General features: G+C 36.6%; 1 protein-coding gene across 1 annotated transcript in view; it reads right to left on the bottom strand.

Moving 5' to 3' along the window:
• The window catches only part of LOC120459701 (uncharacterized), a 78,672-nt gene extending 57,100 nt beyond the window's left edge, over positions 1-21,572 (bottom strand). Inside the window, exons 1-6 of the mRNA XM_089132668.1 lie at positions 21,339-21,572; positions 14,988-16,925; positions 12,470-12,844; positions 12,329-12,385; positions 11,118-11,504; positions 10,977-11,033 (exon numbers count right to left, since the gene is read on the bottom strand). Of these exons, the coding sequence (XP_088988794.1) occupies positions 10,977-11,033; positions 11,118-11,504; positions 12,329-12,385; positions 12,470-12,844; positions 14,988-16,925; positions 21,339-21,438 (2,914 nt within the window). The 5' untranslated portion in view covers positions 21,439-21,572. The remainder of the gene's footprint in view (positions 1-10,976; positions 11,034-11,117; positions 11,505-12,328; positions 12,386-12,469; positions 12,845-14,987; positions 16,926-21,338) is intronic.
• Positions 21,573-25,846: the final 4,274 nt, after the last annotated feature.

The raw sequence follows: 25,846 nt of genomic DNA, 5'->3' as shown, positions 1-25,846 counted from the left end.
AAGGCATATGCATGAATACCATGATTCTATATATAACGGGTCCCAGCCAGGAGTCCGTTAGCAGATATATTTTGATACTCCTGGTCGAAGTGCTCTGGAAATATTGAATATATTACTTAGTTAGAAGAGACACGGGACAACAGTTGCTCTTTTTCCATTCAACCGGAATATCATTTTATTAACAACATTTCAACCTTATATCTGCCATAGAGAATTATTACTGTTATTTTTGGTTGCTCTGTACTGAAACACAGGTAATATCCACAATTGGATAACACGAAATTACATATTCGTCAAAATGTACATTTCCACATAAATGTATCTTCACATATTTCCTCAACCTTCATAGTTTTCTCTTAAACACACATTTTCTCTCTAAACCACCTTCTCTGTTATCGCTCATTAAACGAGTATTTCTGTATACATTTTACATAAATTTAAGTGTTCACTTAATAAAACAGAATAGATCCCATTTGCAGTAAGGTTAGGTTAAATTAAATTACATTAAACAAGAACAAACTTCAATAGTAAACATTTGTCTCCTAACTTTTACTCTTGATTTCTATGAACTGAAACTGTTTTACAGTCTAATATTACCACATGTGTGCATTCAATGCTACCACGTGCGTTTCACCCAAAGCTACATCTGTGAATTGCTTTTACTCTGTACATTAGTAATGTATAGTCTTACACACACAGTAACTTTACACATAGACAGTAATAACTCATAAATATCCTGAGCCGTTAGGAATATATAAAAGGAAACCTTAGCGCGAGCATCGGCCGCCATTTCCTCATCTTTACACTGTTTTCTTTAGACTTTACCATTTACACACTTAACATACCTTTCGCTTGTCAAACACACATCACTGGGGATTCAAATTAGATTATAACCCTTTATAGTCATATAAAAGTTGTGAAACTAACCTGGAGATATTGAATATATTACTCAGTTAGAAGAGACACGGGACAACAGTTGCTCTTTTTCCATTCAACCGGAATATGAGCTTGTCTTCTTCCGCGCCTCGCTAAGGGTCCCCGAGTGACGCGACTGAAAGGTACTGCCACCTAGTGTCTTTTCTATGAAACAGCATGTCATTGTGTGCTTCTGTGTATTCTCTCAATAATATTTAACTTATAATAAAAGGAAAGAAAGCAAAAGATAAAAATCTAAATAAAACCTATTTTTGTGAGTGTCACATATAGCTGATGAAGATATTTTCACGATGAAAACGACTTTCCCCAGGGGACAAATAATAGGCCTACATCTACCAATTTATCGATCTATATATCTCCATAATTATCTCTCTGACTGACTATCTAATTGCTAAATCTGCTCCGTTAGACGGACATATTGGCGAGAATATCAGTTTTGTACATTATTTCTTTCTGTTTACCATCTTATTTATGAGGATGAATTGTATATGCCAATATTATTGAAGAACATTTTTTTTTTTTTTTGGAAATATGTGTTAATGTGCATTTCTGTTGCAGATCGATCAAACGGGTGTTTGTGTAGGCTGTTAATTCTAAGACTTGCTTTGTGAAGTCTTCGTGTAATTTATGAGAGGCAGTATTGCCATTTATTTTACACAACCGTCTACAGTTTCACACACTTTCACATGTTTTTTCCAACTGCCGACGGTGTCGCCATTTCTCATTTCACCCGTTTTTGTGCGTTCGCCTGGGTCAGAGCTTGCGTGAAGGACCGCGCATTTCACCGTCAAGTTTTCTTTTTATAAATACCAACTATTGCGTAGAGAGCGGCGTCCGCCTTCTTTTGTGCGTACGCAACGTTTATAAATGAGGCCCCTGATCACTTCAGTCTGATAAACCTGCTCTCTGCTGCCCCTGCTGGACTGGTGCAAATATAGCCATAACGTGCAATAAACAGATACACATGAAATATGAAATAAAAACAGAAATACACTTAATAATAACAATGGTTACTGACCATTTATTTAAAGCAATAAAACAAATTCAAAACAAAAACAACATCAATAGCAGTTTCACAGACATTAGAATAACAGATGCTTTAGGGCAATTTTTTCTTCTATATTTTACTGTGATTTTCACCTCAGCACTTCAGACCAGCAAATGAGACGCATTATAACAGCCATAAGAAGGTTATGTTGGCAAAGCTCTGCTTGTGATGGAGCAAAGTGCCACGCTAGTCCCAGATTTCCCAGTTCACCCTGCTGAAAAAAAAATAAAAATAAAAAATAGTATAAATAGAAATATCTGAAAAATAGTATGTGATATTATATTGCTACAATGTTTTTTTTTTCATGTTTTTTTTTTATTCAAATTCCAATTTTTCTTTCAGTTCAACCTATAATGGTCTAATTAACATTACGATGCTAACATTACAAAATCTGTTTTTTTATATTGTGAATGCGAAGCAAAACAAATCAGAAAAGACAAAACACCAATAATAAACAATTCTGTACTTTATTTAATGATCACCTAAACATCATCTTGCTGTAAAAAAAAAAAGGAAGAAAAAAATGTGTTCATGACTTTACTTTTCGTCTTCAATTCCATAAAAAAAAAAAAACTAATTTATAAGTCGCTTTGCATAATCATAAAATGATATGTTGCTGGGTTCGGCAGGGGCGACTTCATCGATGTATGTTGTACCCTGGAATAATAGCCTACAACACCGATAGCACATGACTTATGATGTTTCAAAAAGATGTTTGCAAATGTTACCTTCATGTTGCACTGCTCTGTTGAAGTGTCCCTCGAGAAGTTTTTGATCTTTGGACAACTTTGTGGGTTTGAAATATATGGGGGCACAAAATGGGCGGTGAAAATAACTGAAGCATTTATGACATATCTAAAGTCCAAGGTTAAAGGCTAACGTTAGCTATCTAAATATTTTCGGGGGGAAGAGGGCGAAAAAACATACATTAACGGCTCAAATCTTGTTACAAACCATCTTTACAAATATTACACGGACTATTCATATGTTGTATCGATGAGCTAAATTAGTTAATCAAACGAGCAGGCTACTACAATTTGCTAAATAAAATTGAAGATAGCCTACTCACATTTCAGCTTAAGTTCTTCACATGTTCTTCACATGTTTATCCGATACAATTTGATAGGAGGCGCTGTCTCGAAAAACGAGGGGTCTGAGAATGCGGGACTCTGGGTGCAGGGGGACTGTAGATGCAGGTCTCCGAAGTCTGCAGCTTCACTCTCTACTAGGGGTGGTTAATCTGTCTGATTTCCCGATTCGATTCGATTACGATTATTGAAGTCCCGATTCGATTACAGTCGATTTTCGATTATTAACGATTCTCGATTACTGATTATTGATTTTCCATTTCACAACAGTAAACGAAAATACACTAGACCAACATATGATTATATTAGCAGCAGCAACATTTTGGTATTAATTGCACTTTTTATTTGTTTGATATTCATTGAAAATATAATGATGGTTAGTGAGGACATGCAAACATGCTTGTTGTCTACTACTTAGGCAACTCATTATCTTTAAATTTATTAACTTTAAATTTTTTTTCAAAAGCAATTGTGTTGCATTATAATGCAAATGCACCTGGTTCTATTAATTGACAGCATTAAAATGTATTTTGAGATTTCCTTCAATTGAAAATATTTGAAGCAAGTTTGGGGGACTTGAAGGGCACCCGATTCAGAGAATCACCCAGAAATTCTAAAGAACAGCATTTATCTGAAATAGAAAGCTTTTGTAACATTAAACAATACCGTTCAAATGTTTGGAGTCGGTAAGAATTTAATTTTTTGGGCAAAAGAAAAAAGAAATCTATACTTTTATTCATCAAGGATAAATTAAGTTGATCAAAAGTTAAAGTACAAGACATTTATAATGTTACAAATCGATTATCTAAATCTTTTGTGTGTGACTATAAATAATTTGCTTTAAAAGTACAAAGTAATGACCCATAAAGAATTAATGCACAATATATTTTATTAACATTACAAAGAACGACCAGGAAAATAAATGTGTGCTTGAACTAGGAGCATATACTTGTAGTAAATAAATAATATAACGACTGGTGCAGCCGAGTGTTTTTCCTCCTCTGGCTGGAAAGGTGTCATATGGCTTATCATATTTGTCGTGTTTCCGTCGTTGGTTTTATTCCACAAAGCGTACAACTAGTGCGGCTCTTGTCCAGCTCGTTTCCCCCTTCAACTTCAGAAGCCCACATATTTCCACACGTCAGCTTTTAACCTAACAAGGAAAGTGTTTGGATCTCGCGTGCCATCTCATCTCTGTTATGTGCACGCCACAGACGGTCCGGTCACTGCACTTCCGCGCTTCAGAGTTCCGTCTTTCACGTTCCGTCAATATTACGTTATTATAAATACATATAAAAAAAATTTTTTTTGAAATCGATTTTTTGACATTTGTGAATCGATTCAGGATCGTCCCCGTCTGCATTGCGATGCATCGAGAATCGATTTTTTCCCCCACCCCTACTCTCTAGACCCCCACATTATTTTATATATTATCAGGCTGCTGTATCTGAGCTATAACAGCCAGATAATCAACTAGAAAATGAGATTTGTAGATTTTGGTTGTGTTTTAACATAATCATTATATCACAATCATTTAACCTGAATCACTGAACTGTCGACAGAAGCAAATTTCTGAGTTAAGTTTATCTTATGGATTATAGCAACACTGCCATTGGAGAGCATACCATTTTTTAGCCTTTGCAAAGAAATCCAAATGATCAAATAAATAAAATAAAAACCTTGTATGAATGCACACACATACATCAATATTTAGCATATGAATCTCAGCAATGGTGACAAACAGATCACCCCTGAACATAACTCATTATTTATTCATGCAGCAATTCATGATGGGAGCTATGAATTAATTTTGAGATTCACAGGCTGCTTCTTGATGTCTTTGTGTGCCTACATAAACTAATTTGTTTTTCAGAAGTTTCTTCTTTATTGATTTGATCATTTGAATTTTATTGAACCGGCAAAAAAAGGTATGCTCTACGACAGCAGTGCTGCTATAATCCATAAGGAACTTTACAGTAAACTTAAAGTGGTTCATGTAGGTTGTCTATAAACCGGAAGGTTAGTGGTTCAATCCCCAGTTCCACCTGACCAAGTGTCGAGATGTCGTGTTTCAACATATAATGATTATGTTAAAACACAACCAACATCATCAGATCACCTTTTCTATGTGATCATCTGGCTGGTATAACTCATGCATAGCCAAATATAATCTAAAGTTTATAATGTGGGGTTCAAGAGTCCAACTAAAACAAACACTCATCTTCCGGTTTTCTCCTTCAGTGATTCTGCTTGTTAACATCAGGTGTCTTCAATAATGCTCAATCATCACTCAATTATTCACTTAATTATCTCATTAACGTTAACACTGCTTCAGTGTTCATTTAACACTCTGCTCAGAGTTTGATTGGATGGCTTAAAATGACTTCCATGATGTTGAAGTTTCATGAACAAATTATGTTTGTTCAACGAAACCCAGTTATGTGGAACCGGTGGAACCTGTTTACATAAAAAAGTTAAGTAAAGCCAACACATCATTTTTTCGGCACACATTCTGACGTCACAGGCAAAAACCCAGGTTTTACTGTCCACACGACAACACTGCAAACGGCGTTTCTGAAAATCCTCACCCTAGCAGGGGTTTTCAAAAACGTTCGCTTTCAGTGACCTGATACTGCGTTTACGTTACCTCTTTTCAACCAAAATATAACTGGTTCGGAACTGGTGCTGGTTCAAAATTGGTTCCACATGCGGACTGTGTGTTTGTTTTTCCAATGACTAGAGAGCCCAGCGAACATCTACGTCACCATACGTGTTAGCTTTCCCAGAATTTTTTAGACTCCATCTTTCTTCAATCATTGTACTATCTTTATACTAGCGTTGTGTTTTTAGCAATGATGGTCACAACGTTTCCTGTCGTGTTGTTGGTCACAATACCGACCTCCCACCCCCATTTGGAACCAATTTACCGGGCCGAGAGCCGGTTCTTTGGCCGTCGAAATACAAAGAAGTGGTTTGTGAGTAGACACCGGCTCCGAACCGGCTCTCAAAATGCTTTGGTGGAAAAGGGGTATGTGTGAACGAACAGCCGCATAAAAAAGTCACGGTCAAAAAAATACCTGTGTCTTTGTGGACAAGGCCAAACACTGCTTCTGTGTGACTTTTAACACCTGGTTGGCGATTCTCAGATAAACACCGGGGAATTTATGGAGTTTAAAGATTTTCATGTCAAAAGTTTTAGAATATTTTTGAGAAAACACGAGAACCATGCTGTCCTGAAGCGATGTGTTCAACGTGCGGTTCAACCTGTTCGGTCTTAACAAGAGCTTCTTAGGAAGTTCTGCTTTTCTTAAAAACACATTTTTCTAATTTCTTGTAAGTTTACATATTCTGGAAAAATACATGATTATTCAATGAACCAGTAAATATATAAAACTTCTTGATCAATTGACCCTTTGCTAAGCTCTGCCACCTTAGTTTCTGTCATTTGTGTGGCTAATTATTGGCTAAACGATATTTACTTATTAATTATGTTTTGTTTCTCTGCAGTTCATGCTAATATGAATGATTTTCAGGATTTTTGCTTGTACAATAAACTGTGTTGGGTCATCAGTCCTGAAGAAATTTAAAGGGATAGTTCACTTTGAAATTAATTTTTGATATGTTTTATCTTACCTCAAGGGCATCCAAGATGTAGGTGTCTTTGTTTCCGCAGTAGTTTTCAATTTTGATATTTTTTCGTCAAACCGTTGTTGTCTGTCAGTCGTATAATGCAGGTTTAGGGGGTCCACCTCAAAGAGCATACACAGAGAAGTCAAAATTAAAGATGATTTAATGACTCGTACGTAAGTACACACTGATGGCCTAAGACACGAAACGAGCGGTTTGTGTGAGAAAACGAACAATATTTATACCGTTTTTACCTCTTGTATCCACAGCAATGTCCAAGGTGGTTGTGGTGATCCATAAAATCATTAAATTTATATGTTACCATTTTTAGGTAAAGCTTTTACATTTTTGTTTTTTATATATCTGTCTGGCTGCAGAGAAGGGAAGATGCATTTTATGCTAATTTTACTTGTGTGAGAGCAGTGGATTGGCTGGATGTTCCCAGTTTGCTCCTTTTGGGCCGTACACATGCAAATCACAGTCTGATCACACAAGATAAAGACTGCTGAAGATCTGATGTTTCCAGATCAGCTCACTGACGGAAAGCCATGGATTCTAATAAACACAAGCATGCCTGTGGGACATGCAAGGCTCGTTGCAATTCCAAGTGCAAATGCTCGTGTCATAAAAGTGACACAGAGGTAGAAGTGGAATCTGAAACGGTCTGTGATATTCTTCAATGCTGTGCTGATTTGATTGACTGCAGTATCATGTGAGAGTTTGCAGGACGTTCTGAAGAGAGGTGAGAAACCTTTGTTTGTTTGAAAAACTTTTGCGTCCTAAAATATGGACATTTTCTTAATTGTTCTGCAGATGGACCTTTAATCCATGTTCATTTAAATTAAAGCAAATTGAGTTGAAAAGTCTTACATGTTGTCCAGTCACAGTGTTCATGGTGTCGTCTGTTATTGATGATAAATGTTTGGCACTCTTTACTGTCATGCATTTTACTGTTTTTGTTTGGTGTTCAATCCAACCCAAATTTGACTTCTGTCTTATATTGGAGCTTGGAGCTGAATATCATTTTCAACATAAATCCAACTTCTGACCAATGTAGGAATTTGACTTCTGTCTTATATTGGAGCTTGGAGCTGAATATCATTTTCAACATAAATCCAACTTCTGACCAATGTAGGAGTTTACATGCTGTGCCTGCTGATGGGAATATACTGAAATTTACTTTAATGGGGAAAACAGATGTTAACTGCAGAAAAATCTTTATAACAATCAGAAAAACGACTGGCATCTTTAAGAAGAATTGACATGTTTCCTGAGGAAATATCTCTATATTTAATGATTTTGTTCTCATTACATTGGCATGAACATAATGTTTTGTTATAGTTTTGATTTAAGAAAAAAAGCAGATCAAACATGATATATTCTCTGAAAAAATGTTTTAGAAGTAATTTTTTTTTTTTTTTACAGAAGGGTTTAATCTGTGTGGAGTGAATGGGTTTGTGGAGACGCTGCGGCGTTCAGGACGAGTTTCAGATCCAGTGAAGGACACCATCAACAGAACTACAAACTACAATCAACATCAGAACGCCTTTACTGTGGATGTTAAACAACAATGATATCTGTAAAAACACAGTTCCAGCAAAATAAACGAAATCACAAATCAATGAAAAGATGAAAATGTCATCCAGTAATGTCTGATTATAACATTATTTATTTGAGATAGACTGGTATTACACAATCATTTCCATAGAAAATAGTTTAAATTTCACATGGAAAAGCAAAATCCCTATAGTGTTAAATGAACATTAGTGTTCATATGAGTTTATATTCAAGAGTGTCAAAGTAACACTGAAGCAGTGTTAAAGTTAATGAGATAATTAAGTGATTAACTGAGTGATGATTGAGCATTATTGAAGACACTTGATGATAACAAGCAGAATCACCGAAGGAGAAAATCAAATATAGCCATAGTGCAATAAACAGATACACAACAATGAAATATGAAATAAAAACAAAAATACAGTTTACTACTAGTCAGGATGAACCCTATTTCTCACAAACTGCTTTCCTCTTCTTAAAGCATGGGAGATCATTCCAGTTCTGGATGGAGTCTGAAGGGGTCAGTTCAACACAGTGCTCGTCTCCACCTGCATTATTTGGCTCTCTTTTATACCAAAACCTGATTAATAGTGAAAAGTGCAACAAAAAAAATGATAGAGAAGATTTCAGTTTTTACTAAAATAAATAAATAAATAAATATTTAGGGTGTGGTGTTTGAGGAAGCCTCGTGTTTAAAATACGTCCACAGAGAGTATTGTATCACTTACCCTTGTTTCAGTGTTGAATTATCCACCCATTTCATGATCCCCTCAGTCTCAATGTCCGTCAAACCAATCCACACACTCTCCTTGGCTAATGAAGTTATGTACCTCTGTGTGAATATAAACAGGGATAAGTGTGATTCCTCTCATTGATTAAAGCCACACACTCACACAATCTCACCTGCTTCTCTTCAGTGTTGATAATGACCAGATCAGCTCCTCGATCTCTGCAGAACTGCCTGCTCCCAGACCAGCTCAACCACTCACTGGATATGAAAAACCTGTCCTTTCCTTTAAGTAAACATACAATTACATTTACATTTACAAATTTTGTTGAAAACTGCAAATAAAAATATAAATCAATTGTTAAACAGTAAAATCCCCAGTGCTAAATTAACATTCCTGGGGCATGTTCTTCGTACGTTCGAAGATCAAATGAGACATCCGAGATAATATCATCATTCTAATATCATCATTCATCATTATTAATTATAGCAGCAGTGACCTTGTACAGCATAATATTTTTAACGTTTACGACCTATTCAAAATATTTTCTTTAAAGATACTCTTACACAATTTCTTACTTTTCTTCAAAACTTTTTTTAAGACATACAGACATCAATAATTAGCCTGTGAATCTCAACAATGGTGACAATTATAAAGCATGTTGCAGTGCATTCTGGGTGCCACCAATCAAAACTCATTCATGGCTCCCATCATGCATTGCTGCATGAATAAATAATGAGCTTATGTTCAGAGGTGATCTGTTTGTCACCATTGCTGAGATTCATACGCTAATTCTTGATATATGTGTGTGTGTCTACACAAACGATATTTTGGATTTTTTATTTTTTATTTGATCGTATAGATTTAATTGAAAAGGCTAAAAATGGTATGTTCTGGAAAAAGCCATTAGGTAAATTTAACTCAGAATTTCACATTTTCTACTGTCAAAGGTCATGGGAAAAAAAACAATCACAGATAGAGCAGTTGAGAATGCATTTAGATAACTGCAACTCTGCCTTAAATTACATGAAATTTGGATTCATGAAGAATTATTGCACAGAAACAGCCGTTCTACACTTCACAGAAAAAGTAAGAACACAACTTGATAAGGGAGGAGTTGTTGCTGGATTTGCGTAAGGCTTTTGACACAGTGAATCATAATGTTCTTATTTCTAAGCTCTCTAAATTTAATCTTTCTGCCAAAACATTAGCATGGCTCTCAACTAACTTGTCAAATAGGATGCAGTGTGTTAGAATTAAAAATGTAGGCTCTAGTTATATGAAAAACACAATGAGACTGCCTCAAGGATCTGTATTAGGTCATTTACTTTTTAGTCTTTATACACTCTAAAAAATGCTGGGTTGTTTTAACCCAACTTTGGGTCAAATATGGACTAACCCAGCCGTTGGGTTAAATTTTTACATTACATTTTTAACCCAACATTTCGGGTTTGTCCATATTTGACCCAAATTTGGGTTAAAACAACCCAGCATTGTTTAGAGTGTATTAATGATCTTCCACAACACTCTAATGGGGTTGACATACAATTATATGCCGATGACACTGTTTTGCACACACATGCAAAAAATGCTAAGCTAGCAGCAGAGAAATGAACTCATGCCATGCAAAGTGTTGTTGAATGGCTTGAACAATCTTGTCTTACCTTGAAGACAAAGGGTAAGTCCTTTAGTAAAAATAAGGGGCAGACTCAAACTGCAGATATTTTATTTAAAAACTAATCAATTGACATAGTTACTGATTTTAAATATCTTGGGTTCATTTTAGATCCAAACTTTAATTTTAAGAAACACATTAAGGAAATGACAAAAAGGAACAGTCTACAGGTTTCATATATTTCTTACAAAACATTTCCATGACTTTTGAGGAAAATATTCATGTTAAAATCCATGTTCAACTTTACCATAGAATATCTGTAGCCATTAGAAAACATTCAGGAAATAAGCCAATAGAGACACAGTGTGTTACATTACCAGGTGAGATGGTCACTGGTGTGACAGTTGTAGGGCTGGTGTTAATGCTGCCAGTGTCTGAAAGTTTGGATGAATAATGATTAATCAACAGAAACACAAATATCATGAATGTGTAGAAAGAGCTCATGTGAATATAATTACCTGCACAGTATGCTGAAATGAACCAAGCTGGTCTGACCAGTTCATAGACATAATAATCTCCTGGACAGGCTTTGACTTTAATGGGATAAGACCCGAAATAGCAGCAGAAACTCCCAGCGTAACCACAGACATCTCGAGTGACGACTCCATCTGTTACTGTTGGGTGTCCACCACGGATCCACAGTGGGATATCAGTGCCACATCTGTAGTACGGAGCAACACACGTGTCTGGGATATGAGCGCTCATGCCGTTAATTAAGAGACGATACCAGCCGCTCCAGGAGACAGAGTAAGACGCATCATACTTGTGGGAGGAGGAGGAGGAGTTAACTTTATTATTGATGGATCTCCATGGATTGTCCAGCACAGTGTAGTTGTAGCAGGGGTCTGTAGAGAGATACACTTATGAAAAGTTTCATAGAGTCACAGTCTAACACATTATATTATACATATATTTATAATATCTTTAATTTATAATTAAATTCTAAATTATGAAAACACTGGTAAAAAATTATCAATTAATCTCAATATAAATATATTCAAAAAATCCAATTCCCAAATGCCAATAACTGAATTGATATTCAAAAAATGTCTTTCATTTGCAAATTGTCACATATTTGTAAATCATCCTGACCATCCATTTATGTGTAACTATAAGATTATAAGAAAAGAAGAAAAAAAGATGTCACATTTTGTGTTTTTAATCCGGCCAATCATAACAGGCCTGAACTCATGCGTCATCCATAGGAAGCAGATTAATGGGAGATGAATGAGAGATGAAAGAGAGATAAAGTAATATATATATATGGTATATATATATATATATATATATATATATATATATATATATTGTTCACTCTAAATGAAGCAGAATTTCTATATGTTATAGTTCTTTATCATTTAAAACACAAGGACTGTTTGTGACTATGAAGTGTGGCATATTCAGAACTACTGTACAGTGAATGACACACACACACACACACACACACACACACACACACACACACACACACACACACACACACACACACACACACACACACACACCTGAGAACAGTCTACAGGTGTCATATATTTCTAACAAAACATTTCCATGACGTTTGAGGCAAATATTCATGTTAAAATCCGTGTTCAACTTTACCATATAATATTTCTAGCCATTAGAAAACATTCAGGAAATGAGCCAATAGAGACACAGTGTGTTACATTACCAGGTGAGATGGTCTCTGGTGTGACAGTTGTAGAGCTGGTGTTAATGCTGCCAGTGTCTGAAAGTTTGGATGAATAATGATTAATCAACAGAAACACAAATATCATGAATGTGTAGAAAGAGCTCATGTGAATATAATTACCTGCACAGTATGCTGAAGTGTACACAGGTCTGACCAGTTCATAGACATAATAATCTCCTGGACAGGCTTTGACTTTAATGGGATAAGACCCGTGAGAGCAGCAGAAACTCCCATAGTAACCGCAGACATCTCGAGTGACGACTCCATCTGTTACTGTTGGGTGTCCACCACGGATCCACAGTGGGACTTTAGTGCCACAGCTGTACTCAGCAACACACGTGTCTGGGATATGAGCGCTCATGCCGTTAATGAAGAGACGATACCAGCCGCTCCAGGAGTCAGACGCGTCACTCTTGTGGGAGGAGGAGGAGGAGTTAACTTTATTATTGATGGATCTCCATGGATTGTCCAGCACAGTGTAGTTGTAGCAGGGGTCTGTAGAGAGATACACTTATGAAAAGTTTCATAGAGTCACAGTCTAACACATTATATTATACATATATTTATAATATCTTTAATTTATAACTAAATTCTATATTATGAAAACACCGGTAAAAAATTATAGTCTCAATATAAATATATAAATAAAAAATCCAATTCCCAAATGCCAATAACTGAATTGATATTCACAAAATTTTATTTCCAAATTGAAAAATTTTCTTGTCATTTTTTTAATTCTAAATTTCTTGCATTTGCAAATTGTCACATATTTGAAAATTACCCTGAATTTGTGTGTAAATATTTATGGTTTGTCGGGTGAAAAATTAATATTTTATTTTTCATTAGACATTGTTTTTTTTTTTTTTGATTCAATCATGTGTTTGTTATCTGTGTTCTGCGTATGAGAACAGAGGGCCCTGTTTTCTGTTGATATGTTGATGCAGCTGGAGAGTGTGTGTGAGACACTCAGGAGCTGGTTGGGCAGTGACCTCTGACCTCAGAGATGAGAAGACCCCCTGGTCTTGGAGGTAGCCATAAAGTTCCTTTGTTCCTCTTGTCTAAACAAGTGAATGACAAGAGATAGCTACCACTATAAAACTGCTGACAGACCCCTCCTCATCGTCTCACTCCGCCTGCAGCTGGACTGTGGTTGGACTGGGAACTATTATTGCGAGGATAAATCTTTTAAAACACCATTGGAATCTTGATGTCTCTTACGCTGTAATGCTGTTTGTTTCATTATTGTTTTTGCCACAACAATTGGTATCAGAAGTTGGGATCTGCACGGCAGTTTCTTCTGGTCCTGAAGACGAGGTTCAGAGCAGAGCTGCGTGACAACGCTGCCACAAAACACGTGAGTCGCAAGCTCGCAAATGTGTGGGCGTATCTCTGCAAAGTGTCTATTGTAAACTCAGCTCTGAAAAAATAGTCTGCAATAGGAGAGCAAATGTAATAAGTTTCGGCCTTTTTTTCACCTATTCGCACACCAGTTTTCAGATCACCATTTACAAGGTTTCAAACCTGGAAAACAAACACAGTGGGAGAACACGGACAAATTTGAAACACTGAAAATGTGTTTGTGCAACATCGTAAAAAATAAATAAAAAATAAATGTTGCAGCTCTGAAGAAGGAAATATCAAAAACAACGTTTGCAGAAATATTTGTATTTTTTTACACTTTGCAAACTTGCAAATCTTATTTTTTGATCTTGCAAAAAAAAAATTTTTGTTGAAAATTTTGAGTTTTTGAACATTTAGCATCAACTTTTTAGATCTTTATTTTCGTTTTTGAATCGTGGCAGGATATTAATCCCATTGCAGACAAACATAATTTAAAGTGAAAGTGTAAGGGTCAAGAGTCTAACAGAAGCAAACACTGATCACCATAATGGTAACATGACAATTTATGATTTTCTCCTTAATGATTCTCCTTGTTAACATCAGGTGTCTTCAATAATGCTAAATCATCACTCAATTAATCAATTAATTATCTCATTAACTTTAACACTATTGGGTGTTAATTTAACACTCATCTCTGCATCATATCGTCCATCTGAAAGCAAGTGAATTTGATTTACTACTAATCAAGGAACCGGCTTTACTGATTAGATGCGCATAACATGACTTTAAAATCATGGACATAAACATGGTTTACATGGACCCTTAAAATCAGACTGACGGTTCAATCAGACTAAAAATCTTCATGTAAACACCTTAATCGATCCGACTGGAGATTCGATCGGATTGAAAGTGGTGCTTGTTTCAGATTCTCATCCACAGACGACTGGTTTTGGGCGTAGGGTTTTACTGCGTGATAAATATAAGCAGCTCGGCAAAATGGTTCAGGCTCATTGTCTTCAAATCATGACCAGAGACAAATAAATATTAAGTCTGCTGTTTAAAACAAATAAAGAACCGCAGTATACTTGTGCAGTGTGAGCATGTCAAAACATAAATTACGATTCGAATCTTTTGACATATAAACGTGCACATCAACCCGATTACTTTATTAATCGTTTGTGAAAACACCGTGTTCGAATTCATCAATCGGATTGATTTCATTATGATTGAACCATGTAAACACATATGTACACTGAGGAGTATTAATTTAACACTGGGGATTATGCTGTGTACAAACCTTGTGTACATATCTTCCCTAGTTCAGTCTCCAGTTCCAGTTTCTTCTGACTCAAAGAGTTAAAACTTTTCTGTAATTGACTTTTCTCGGCAGCGAGATCATTGACTCTGGTCTCCAGCTCCAGTTTCGTCTGATTCAAAGAGTCAAAACTTCCCTTTAACTGACTTTTCTCAGCATTGAGATCATTGACTCTGGTCTCCAACTCCAGTTTCGTCTGATTCAAAGAGTCAAAACTTCCCTGTAATTGACTTTTCTCAGCAGTGAGATCATTGACTCTGGTCTCCAGTTCCAGTTTCGTCTGATTCAAAGAGTCAAAACTTCCCTTTAATTGACTTTTCTCTGCAGTGAGATCATTGACTCTGGTCTCCAGCTCCAGTTTCGTCTGATTCAAAGAGTCAAAACTTCCCTTTAATTGACTTTTCTCAGCAGTGAGATCATTGACTCTGGTCTCCAGCTCCAGTTTCGTCTGATTCAAAGCATCAAATCTTCCCTTTAATTGACTTTTCTCAGCAGTGAGATCATTGACTCTGGTCTCCAGCTCCAGTTTCGTCTGATTCAAAGCATCAAAACTTCCCTGTAATTGACTTTTCTCAGCAGTGAGATCATTGACTCTGGTCTTCAGTTCCAGTTTCGTCTGATTCAAAGCATCAAATCTTCCCTTTAATTGACTTTTCTCAGCAGTGAGATCATTGACTCTGGTCTCCAGTTCCAGTTTCGTCTGATTCAAAGAGTCAAAACTTCCCTTTAATTGACTTTTCTCAGCAGTGAGATCATTGACTCTGGTCTCTAACTCCAGTTTCGTCTGATTCAAAGAGTCAAAACTTCCCTGTAATTGACTTTTCTCTGCAGTGAGATCATTGACTCTGGTCTCCAGCTCCAGTTTCGTCTGATTCAAAGCATCAAAACTTCCCTTTAATTGACTTTTCTCAGCAGTGAGATCATTGACTCTGGTCTCCAGTTCCAGTTTCGTCTGATTCAAAGCATCAAAACTTCCCTTTAATTGACTTTTCTCAGCAGTGAGATCATTGACTCTGGTCTCCAGTTCCAGTTTCGTCTGATTCAAAGCATCAAAACTTCCCTTTAATTGACTTTTCTCAGCAGTGAGATCATTGACTCTGGTCTCCAGTTCCAGTTTCGTCTGATTCAAAGCATCAAAACTTCCCTTTAATTGACTTTTCTCAGCAGTGAGATCATTGACTCTGGTCTCTAACTCCAGTTTCGTCTGATTTAAAGAGTCAAAACTTCCCTTTAATTGACTTTTCTCTGCAGTGAGATCATTGACTCTGGTCTCCAGCTCCAGTTTCGTCTGATTCAAAGCATCAAAACTTCCCTTTAATTGACTTTTCTCAGCAGTGAGATCATTGACTCTGGTCTCTAACTCCAGTTTCGTCTGATTCAAAGAGTCAAAACTTCCCTTTAATTGACTTTTCTCAGCAGTGAGATCATTGACTCTGGTCTCTAACTCCAGTTTCATCTGATTCAAAGCATTAAAACTTCCTCGTAACTGACTTTTCTCAGCAGTGAGATCATTGACTCTGGTCTCTAACTCCAGTTTCGTCTGATTCAAAGAGTCAAAACTTCCCTTTAATTGACTTTTCTCAGCAGTGAGATCATTGACTCTGGTCTCTAACTCCAGTTTCATCTGATTCAAAGCATTAAAACTTCCTCGTAACTGACTTTTCTGAGCAGTGAGACCATTGACCAGCTCCAGTTTCGTCTGACTCAAAGAGTTGAAGTTGTTCTTTAGTTGGTCTTTTTCAGTCATTAGATCAGTGTTCTTGTCCTGTAATCTGTTGATAGTGTGATTGAACTCTTCAACTGTGTTCTTTAACAGGTCTCTCTCTGCTGTGATGATGATGTACAGTGTGATGAAGACCAGCAGAAGAACACAAATGATCCCGAGACACACTGTCATCAACACCAAACACCTACTTCCTTCTGAGAAACAGAGACAAAACACACACAGATCAGTGAATACCCTTAATATTATAAAAAAGGAGATTAAAATCAACCTTTTAAAGGGGGGGTTGACTTCGATTTCACTTTTGTGATTTTAAATAGTGTGTAATGTTGCTGTTGGTGCATGAACAGTATCTGCAAAGTTGCAGCGCTGAAAGTTCAGTGTAAGCAGAGATATCGTCTTTTAAAAATCAGGAAGTATATTGCCTACAAAAACGCCTGGATTGGGACTACAGCTGGGTTATGGTACGTTACTAACCCACACATTTGCATCAACCACTCCCTCAGAAAATGCAGACAATGCCATGCACATATTTCTGAGGCACGTCGACTCGTCGAGTGTGTTGTTCTCGTAGCTGTCAGGTCTTCTGTGTTTTGGGCTTCCCACGGACGCTATACTTCCTCAACAATGGATACAATTTATGTTTGATTAAGTTCCTGAAAATGACGATCGTAATCTAGCTCTCTGTGCTGCGCATTTACGGAAGACAGCTTCCAGAATCTCCACGAGTTCAACACCGGATTCAACAAGAAACTGTTACTAAAACATGAAGCAGATCCGACTTTAAAACCAGAGGCAGCAGTTGTTGGGCCACAACCTGTAAGTAGGCGAAGACTTCATCATTTTCAATGTATTTGCATGTATAATTCCAGACGTAGCCTTGTGTTTTATTTTTTTCAAATACCAGCGCTGGCTTTATAGCCACTACTAGTTAGCCTATGCTATTTTGTGTCTACGACAAATGCGTACTAACATTATGGACCTGAATTTTGTATGAGTACTAATGTTTTAAACGTATTTTTCATGTATATATGAAGAGTTCAGATGCAAAAGCCTCTAAATGCCATTTGAAATTTTCTTCTAGAATGATCATTTTTATCAAGCTTGTATATTTAAGTTCAGTGATTTCACTTAAATGGCAATGATAATTACCTATTAATTGTTATTTAAGTGAAATTACTGAACTTAAATATACAAGTTTGATAAAAATCGTCATTAAAGAAGAAAATTTCAAATGGCACTTAGAGGCTTTTGCATCTGAACTCTTCATATGCTTTATGACATTATTTTCGATTTGATCAAGAACGTAAACATGCCAACGCTGTTTGAGTATGACATTAGTAGCCAGTCAGTTGCTATTGTTGCCAGTCAGATGCTATTGTGTAAAACAAACGTGTATAAAGTAAAAAAAAAAAATGTAGCAAATTATCATTCAGAAACGTTTAGTAAGAGCCGTGTGTGGTGAGGTTCTGCTTGACTCTCTTCATCGCGCCTTACTCGGTCTGATTCTGCCTCAAACTGATAAACTGCAGTTCAACACATATTTGCATCTGGACCGGAGCTCATACCATAGACTGCTCATGACATGCACGTTTCACCCTAAAGGTAATGGGCGTAGATCTACTGGACAACATCAGTGACAGTTTAGCCAATCACAACACACCGGGCCAAACTAACCAATCTGAGCCCACTACATGTTTCTGAGGAAGTGGTTTCATAGAATCAGGAAGTGAACCGCTCGTTCAGGGAACAGAAGAGAGCGTGGCTGACAATTACGGTGACCACCCGTCCCGCGTAACGCGTGCGCACACAGCGTTTGAAGCCCAATTCATGCGTCCCGCAAATTGAGACCATGTCACGCATAATCAATGCTTGCTCAAAAAAAAAAAAAAAACCCTCAAGACCCAGGCTGCCAAACGTTGTGCCTGAACACGTTCACGTTCATGAACTCGTTCATATTTTGGGTGAACTGAACGTATTGTTTTACTGCCTATCCTGATTAACGTTGCTGTGAACTCGTTCATTCTGGTGTCTGTAAATGCACGCTCTCTCAGTTTAACTTCGTTCAATGGGGTGCCAGATTTCTATAGAGACTTCCAGGCGAAAACCCGGCTAAAACTCACCGTAAACAGGGCTTAATATGTAGCGAAAAAACACTCAATCTGGCAACACAAGCCACCAGTGTCGCACTGCGGCCGCTGTCGATAAAGGCGTCGTATGATAATTTAAACGGATTTTATAACGAGGTTGGTGAGGATGGGAAAAATCTTACATTTCTGTGCAAACTTTGAACTGAACCAGTTCATTTTAAAATGTGTGAACTGAACTTTGAACTAGTTCATGTAGAAAGTGAACTTTCCCAACACTGGTTGCCACTCCAACGTGACCTGCTGACTAGGTTGATGTCAACTTTTTCATTGTTGTCATGACTTTTTGTTTTAACCGTTCCTGTGGTGTTGAGCAACTATAATTCATGTTAATCCTATAATTTTAATTTAAATAATAATTATTATTTATTTAAAGTGAATAAATTGTAATGAAAAATAAATTAAATTAAAGCTAGGGTATACGATTTCAAAGATTGTTCATTATTAATATCCTCGTTTATATGCTGGTTACAATTATATAGTACAATCCTAACAATATAAATAGAAAAAAGAACGAAAAAAATCCATTCACTCTATTGGCTGTACAGCCGCATAAAAGTTGACCAATGAAAGCTTTGCGATCGCAAAGCTACATTGGTCAACTGCTCTCATCCAATCACCAGCTACACTTGAAACTCCGCCTGGCGCTCGCGTCTCCACCCCACCGCACCCGACCACGCCCGACCGCGCCCCCCTTCTGCGTCATGAGAATCGCGCGCGTTAGCAGCTGACCGCATATGGTAGCTAGCTAAGTAGCATAACAGCGATGGATAAAAACGAAAAAGACAACAGCAAGCGTCCCCTGATTGCCCCTACAAGAAAATGTGAAGAATGCCGAAATTTGAGGAGAATAAATATAGGGTCCACCATTGACCGATGGAGAAAGCTTCAGCGAGATCTGGGACTGAATACCGATGCTGACACTGCTTACATTTGGTTGAGCAGGTAACGTTTAACATTTATTTATACTCGTAAATGGCGTGAGTCGCGTGAAGTGTTACATATTTAGCTTTTTATTAGTCTGACAACTTGCTAATTCTGCCGGTCGGCATTGGAATGTTAGCTGTTTAGCATCGCCTATCACGGGTCAAAGTAAATATATTTCTTGAAGTGCTTGATTATATTTCAGTATGCCTAGCGGGTTTCTGTTTGAGCCGATCGGAATTTAAACAAGATGCGCTGTATGCTGCTATAACAATTACTCAAAACCTTCGCAATACTACTAATATCATAGTTATGGTGGTGGGTAGTGTAGAACATTTCATGTGTTGCTAATCTTGCGTTGGCGTGATCTCAAACGTGTCATTGAATTGTTGATGAAGCAACTAAGTTCAAGTGTCTAAAGGCAATTTTACATATGATGTGATTGAAGCGACTAAGCAATGTTGTGAAAGTATGATGATCACAACTTGACTGAGTGACGTTGTTCAATTCGTTTCCCTGGAGGGATCACGTAGCAGAGGGGAGGGGTGTGTGTGGAGAGGCGGGATGAGTTTTTTAAAACGTCCCTCCCGTTTCAGGCTTTCTCGACTGATTTTCAACATCGTATACTACAGCTTTAAATAGCTAAAGTAAATCGTAAGTGGAAGTGCATCTGCAATTCATTGAATGTTCAAAATATTAATCTTTATTTAGAATAAAATACACATTGTTTGGCCTATTCATGAGCATATATCAGCAATTACACATGTTTAGGGAATAGGGCATTATTAATATGCCATGTAAGGTGGTATGTGCTAGAAATGGGTAAACCACTATCAGTGAGTCTGCCCGTGGGGTGGGGGCAACTCCGTGCCAAACAGTGTCCTGCATTGTCCCTCAGAAACATACCCCTTGTCCCCCCTTGGGCTTATTAGCAGGTGGTCACCCTACTGACAATAAAGGTGAAGTTTATGAAAAATAAGACTTTTAAAAAGAAAAACCACGAATACATGTTATATTGAACCCTATAAATACAATCATGCAAAGAAAAAAAACAGTCAACCGCCCCTTTAATCTACATTTGTCTTTAGTACAGTATATTATTTTATAAGACTTGTTTCTAAATATCTAAAGATGGGCATATTGAAAAAGTACTGTGTATAAGTGTTTATATATTCAATATAAAAGCAGAAACATTAACATTGTTCTTAGAAACATAATTTGAATTTGCATGTGACATTTCCTCAAACATCAGTGACACATTTAACAACACCACCTACGCCACTTTATATTTATTAAAGCCATTTATTTAATTGCATTTTTTATTTGTTTTTGCTTGACAAAATTGCCCTCAAACCAATCAATTAATCTTAACTTATTTTTTTTCTGAATAACCGTAGTATGGAAAAGTACAGATTACTAGATTATTATAATTAAAAGTTAACTTAGAACAACTGCTGGATTTTACAGCATTTTTCAGTTACTCAAACATTATTGCTCCATCCAACTCCATCTCTACATCAGAATAAAATTTCTACTTACTGCACATTTGAGCTTTTCCTTCATCCTGCCAGAGTCTCTCTGTTAGTGATCCAGTTGTTCCTTTAGTAACTTTGTTGACAGTATATTTGCCTGATTTCATATTTGCTGTCACCGACTTGCACAGTAGCCTATGTGTTCACAGATGAAGTGTGTTCAAGATTGAAAACTTTTTTTGGGTGGTGTCTCTTCAATCTGATATTCGCGGCTTTCTCTTCAATCTGTTATTCACCCCCCCCCCCCCCCATTCCATTCTTTGAAAATCCTTAACCAGGAAACCTCCGCCCATTCCTCAGAGTGTTAAAGTACAGTTAAAGTTCATGAGATAAAGTGAAAGTGAAACACAAGAACTGCAACTGACTTCAGACACAGTCATAGATGAAATCCACTGAAGAGAAAAGAAGACATATCATATCATAACATATCATACATATCATGATATTACATATCATAAACCATGTGTTACTGCAGAATGAAATCCAGCAATATTATAACAAGAAGTAAATATGCAGGTTTGCTTAACAAGAAGTTATTTTATTTAACTTTTCAAAATATGTTCTTATTTGCATATTTTACTGTAGATATTTTGCTATCATTGCCACAGAATAAACGTTAAAAGGCATGTGTATTATTCTAGAGATAGAATTGGATTATTTTAAACCTACACTGTAAAAAAAATGCTGTAAAAAAGGCCAACATTTATAGTAACATGTTGGTTTCCATTAAAATATTAAAATTACATATACTTAAGACCAATACAAAAAGTATTTTTAGGAATGTTGGCCAACTGAAAAGAATGTACATAAAAAGTATGAGCATGTACAGCACTAAATACTTAGTTGGGGCTCCGTTTGCCTGAATTACTGCAATGAATTACTTTCACCTTATTAAAAAATTTTATGCGCCATTTTATCGGCCTGCATGCTTGAGCTGTTGAAAAAATATAAACACAAATTATTACAATCCGGCAAGATTCAGAGAATGTGCATTCTGCCAGCCACCATCGCAGAATGAAGCATGTTACCATTGTTGAGATACATATGCTGATCCTTGATGTTCCTTTGTGAAAGTGAAAAAAAAAACTAGCCTGACTACGTCATACTCATATTCAAGAAAGAATATGAGTCTGAAACCGCTCTATTAGGCTTTGATTATTAGGCGTGTCGTAACCGAACCAGGAAAAAAAAAACCCCTCTGCACTCAATTGGATAGTCGGTAGACCTACAACCAATCAGAGCAACGCATAAGTCAACTCCTTTGCGTAGCGCAGTTTTCAAATACAGAACGCAGCCTGCTTTATTTATTTTAGAAGTTAAATAACGAGTGTTACTTCTTTTACTTACTCCTCCATGAGTGCGACCAAAGGAGAAACCACAACGACCACAGGCTTTTCATTACGTCCCATCTTCTTAAAGACCGTCAGAGCCAGCTGATAAGTTACACTTTTCCCGAATCATGTAGGAAGGACGCAGCCAACTTTGACAAGCGCATTTGATGACGTGAGGATTACATTACTGAAGACCACCTATCAATCATCGTATAAAGCCCGCCCTGGCAATTTGATTGGCCCGATGGTTTCTGAACCGATCATAATTACTCCTCAATGGATCGAGTCCAGACCGAACTTCCCGTCCAAAAGATGTTGTGGGCGGAGTTCGGGCTGGCATCCAGGCTAGAAAAAAACTAAACTAGAACTAAAAATTCAAATGTCTGATCTGTGGCTAGAAAGATTTAATGACCCTTTGTCTTAACGCTCCAGTATAATGATGGGAACACTAAAATGTCTAAAAGCATTGTCTTTCGGATGAGAGGTTAAACTGTAGACCTGACTCTCTTTGGCCATTTTAATGTCCTTCAGATAAAGAGAATGGGTTTAACACGGGCGATTGGCTTGTGTGTGTGTGTGTGTGTGTGTGTGTGTGTGTGTGTGTGTGTGTGTGTGTGTGTCAAGAAAAGCACTATATAAATATGTAACAAATTAATGATTATTAGTTATCTACTGTTATTTTGACTTGTCTTTTTTATTTTAAGATATCACTGCTTGTACTACTCTAATTTATACATTTACAGCTAAATCGTTTCTATAATGATCTTTAGCTACTTTTAGTGTATAAACCTTTCTAGCTTGAGCTGAAATGTATTTTTCATATCTCACACATAAACTGCTTATCATTTCCTACATTGACTCTCTCCCATTGTTTTGCTTCCTTTCCTCACAGCTCCAAAGCATGAGGGAAATGACTCTGTGACTCTTGGAGAGCCCAACTAAAGCAAACACTGATTCAAAACTTTCGAGTATCGACAGCAGATCGACATTGGCTCGTGGAATTTACAACTGCTTCAGTGTTACTTTAACACTCTGTAGAGTGGGACCAAATACACTCTGAGCAGTGTTGAATTAACACGGGGGATTTTGCTGTGCAGTTACATTTTAACACACATTGTGTGTTAAAAATCTACTCGACATGTGTCAAAATGCCATCAACGCATGCTGAGTTGTTTTTTAACACATCTCTTTTTAGAGTGTACCCAACAAAAATACACCACTATTCCAGCCTCTTTCAGTCTGTATAATGATAAATATATTTTCATTATTAAATCTTCTCTTTCTGACCTTGCAGGTACTATACTAATTAAAGCTGAAGAAGAATCTGAATTTGGTCTGACTTGTTCAACCCACTGTAGTCCTATTATTATAGCTGTTTAGTCTGCAGTGTACATGGACATCTCATCAGTCAATCTCAAACTAATCTGTTTTTTTTTTTTGTTTTTTTTAAAATGTGGAATATATACTCCACCAATAGATCCGAGAGAAAGTCTGCAAACTCTTTTAGGAATTCAGCATATGGCAACAACAGTGTGTTCAACGCATCACCGTTTCTGTTTAAAAAACTTTGTGCAATGTTTTGTCCGGCCTGATGTTTCTGTTCCTTTCTGATAGGGTTGCCACCCGTCCCTTAAAATACGGAATCGTCCCGTATTTGTGAAATAAAAAGCGCGTCCCGTTTTGAATCAATACGGGACGCGATTTGTCCCGTATTTCCGAACGCATGATCCCATGCAAATCATGCCACCCGCATTCTGTGAAGACGCGTACTATTCTACCCTTGATTGGGTAATACGCGCTGCCATTGTTGGTTTGATTGGTTTGTTTAACACCATCAGGTTCAGGGCCAATCAGAGTCAGAAGAGGGCGGGTCTTTAGGCATAGGGTTTTGTTCACCTCTGAAACGAAAGCGTATGCAAAAGTAACGACGAGAGTGGGAGGAAACAAATACTTCGCTGGAAAGTGTCAGTGGAAATGAGTAGCCTAAATAAGTTATAATAAGAAATAAGAGAGAGATAGATATTAAATACATATTTAATAATAAAAATGTGAATGTTGTGGAGAAAAATAACTTGCTTGACAAACCCAGAGAATTCCATAGGCTATAATAGAATTAACAATAGCCTATGTCTGAATACATAAATAATAAATTGATTTTCTTACCAATAATACAAATAGTCATATCTACAGACATAATTTTACATAGACCCACCCACACATAAACAAATAAGGATTTTACAGTAGGCTATGGATAATACTAATAGCCTAATTATAATGGAATCAATTTCACAAGAAGTAGAGTAATTAATTTGCCCGTGGTTGCATTTTAGTGTCTTTGTTTCCATGATGAGTCTAGAGAACATGCGACTCAAAGCAGCATGCCGTGACCTATGGCCGTGACAGACAAATCCTTGCTTTTAAAGGTATAGGCCTATGGTTTTGTTTTTTTTTTTGGGGGGGGGGGGGGGGGGGTTCTTTGGAAAATAAATATATAATATTAATATACAGAGCTTGGTAGACAGGTAACCTATTTGTTAATGTTATTAAACAGATTAATAAATTTAAACATCATAATTTGCATTATTAAATATTAATTATATACGCATACTAAATTGTGATCCTATCTGTTATACACACTTTATGGCAATTAAAAGAAAGTTTTAAAAGTGCTACATTATTTAAATAAAAAATAGACAATTACATAACAATTTCAAAATCAAATTCAAAATCAATTTTAGTAAATAAGAACAATCCATGCATAATTGTCAAAAACATGATGAATGGTTCTGTAATCCCTAACATATACAGAAGAGTTTATATAAGTAAATAAGAGTAAAATAATAAAATGTAAAATAATAATATAAAATGTTTTCTGTTGCAAGCTCACATACTTGATCTATTTTTTCTCGTGGTTTATTGTTGAGCTGTCAAGTTGGCATGTTGAAATAATCAGTTCCATACGACACATTTTTTTTTTTTTTAATTTAATTATTTATTTATCTCGTGTATGGGTATCCCTTATTTTGCCTCACTGAAGGTGGCAACCCTACTTTCTGATCACTTCAGTCTGATAAACCTGCTCTCTGCTGCCCCTGCTGGACTGGAGCAAATATAGCCATAGAGCAACAAACAGAAACACAAGAATGAAATATGAAATAGAAACAAAAATACAGTTCACTTGTGA

This window comes from Pimephales promelas, chromosome 6 (genome assembly GCF_988280905.1).
Source record: "Pimephales promelas chromosome 6, fPimPro1.hap1.1, whole genome shotgun sequence".
In the NCBI taxonomy this organism is placed as follows: Eukaryota; Metazoa; Chordata; class Actinopteri; order Cypriniformes; family Leuciscidae; genus Pimephales; species Pimephales promelas.
Note: the sequence above shows the minus strand (reverse complement) of the source record. Positions and strands in the feature narration are given on the sequence as shown.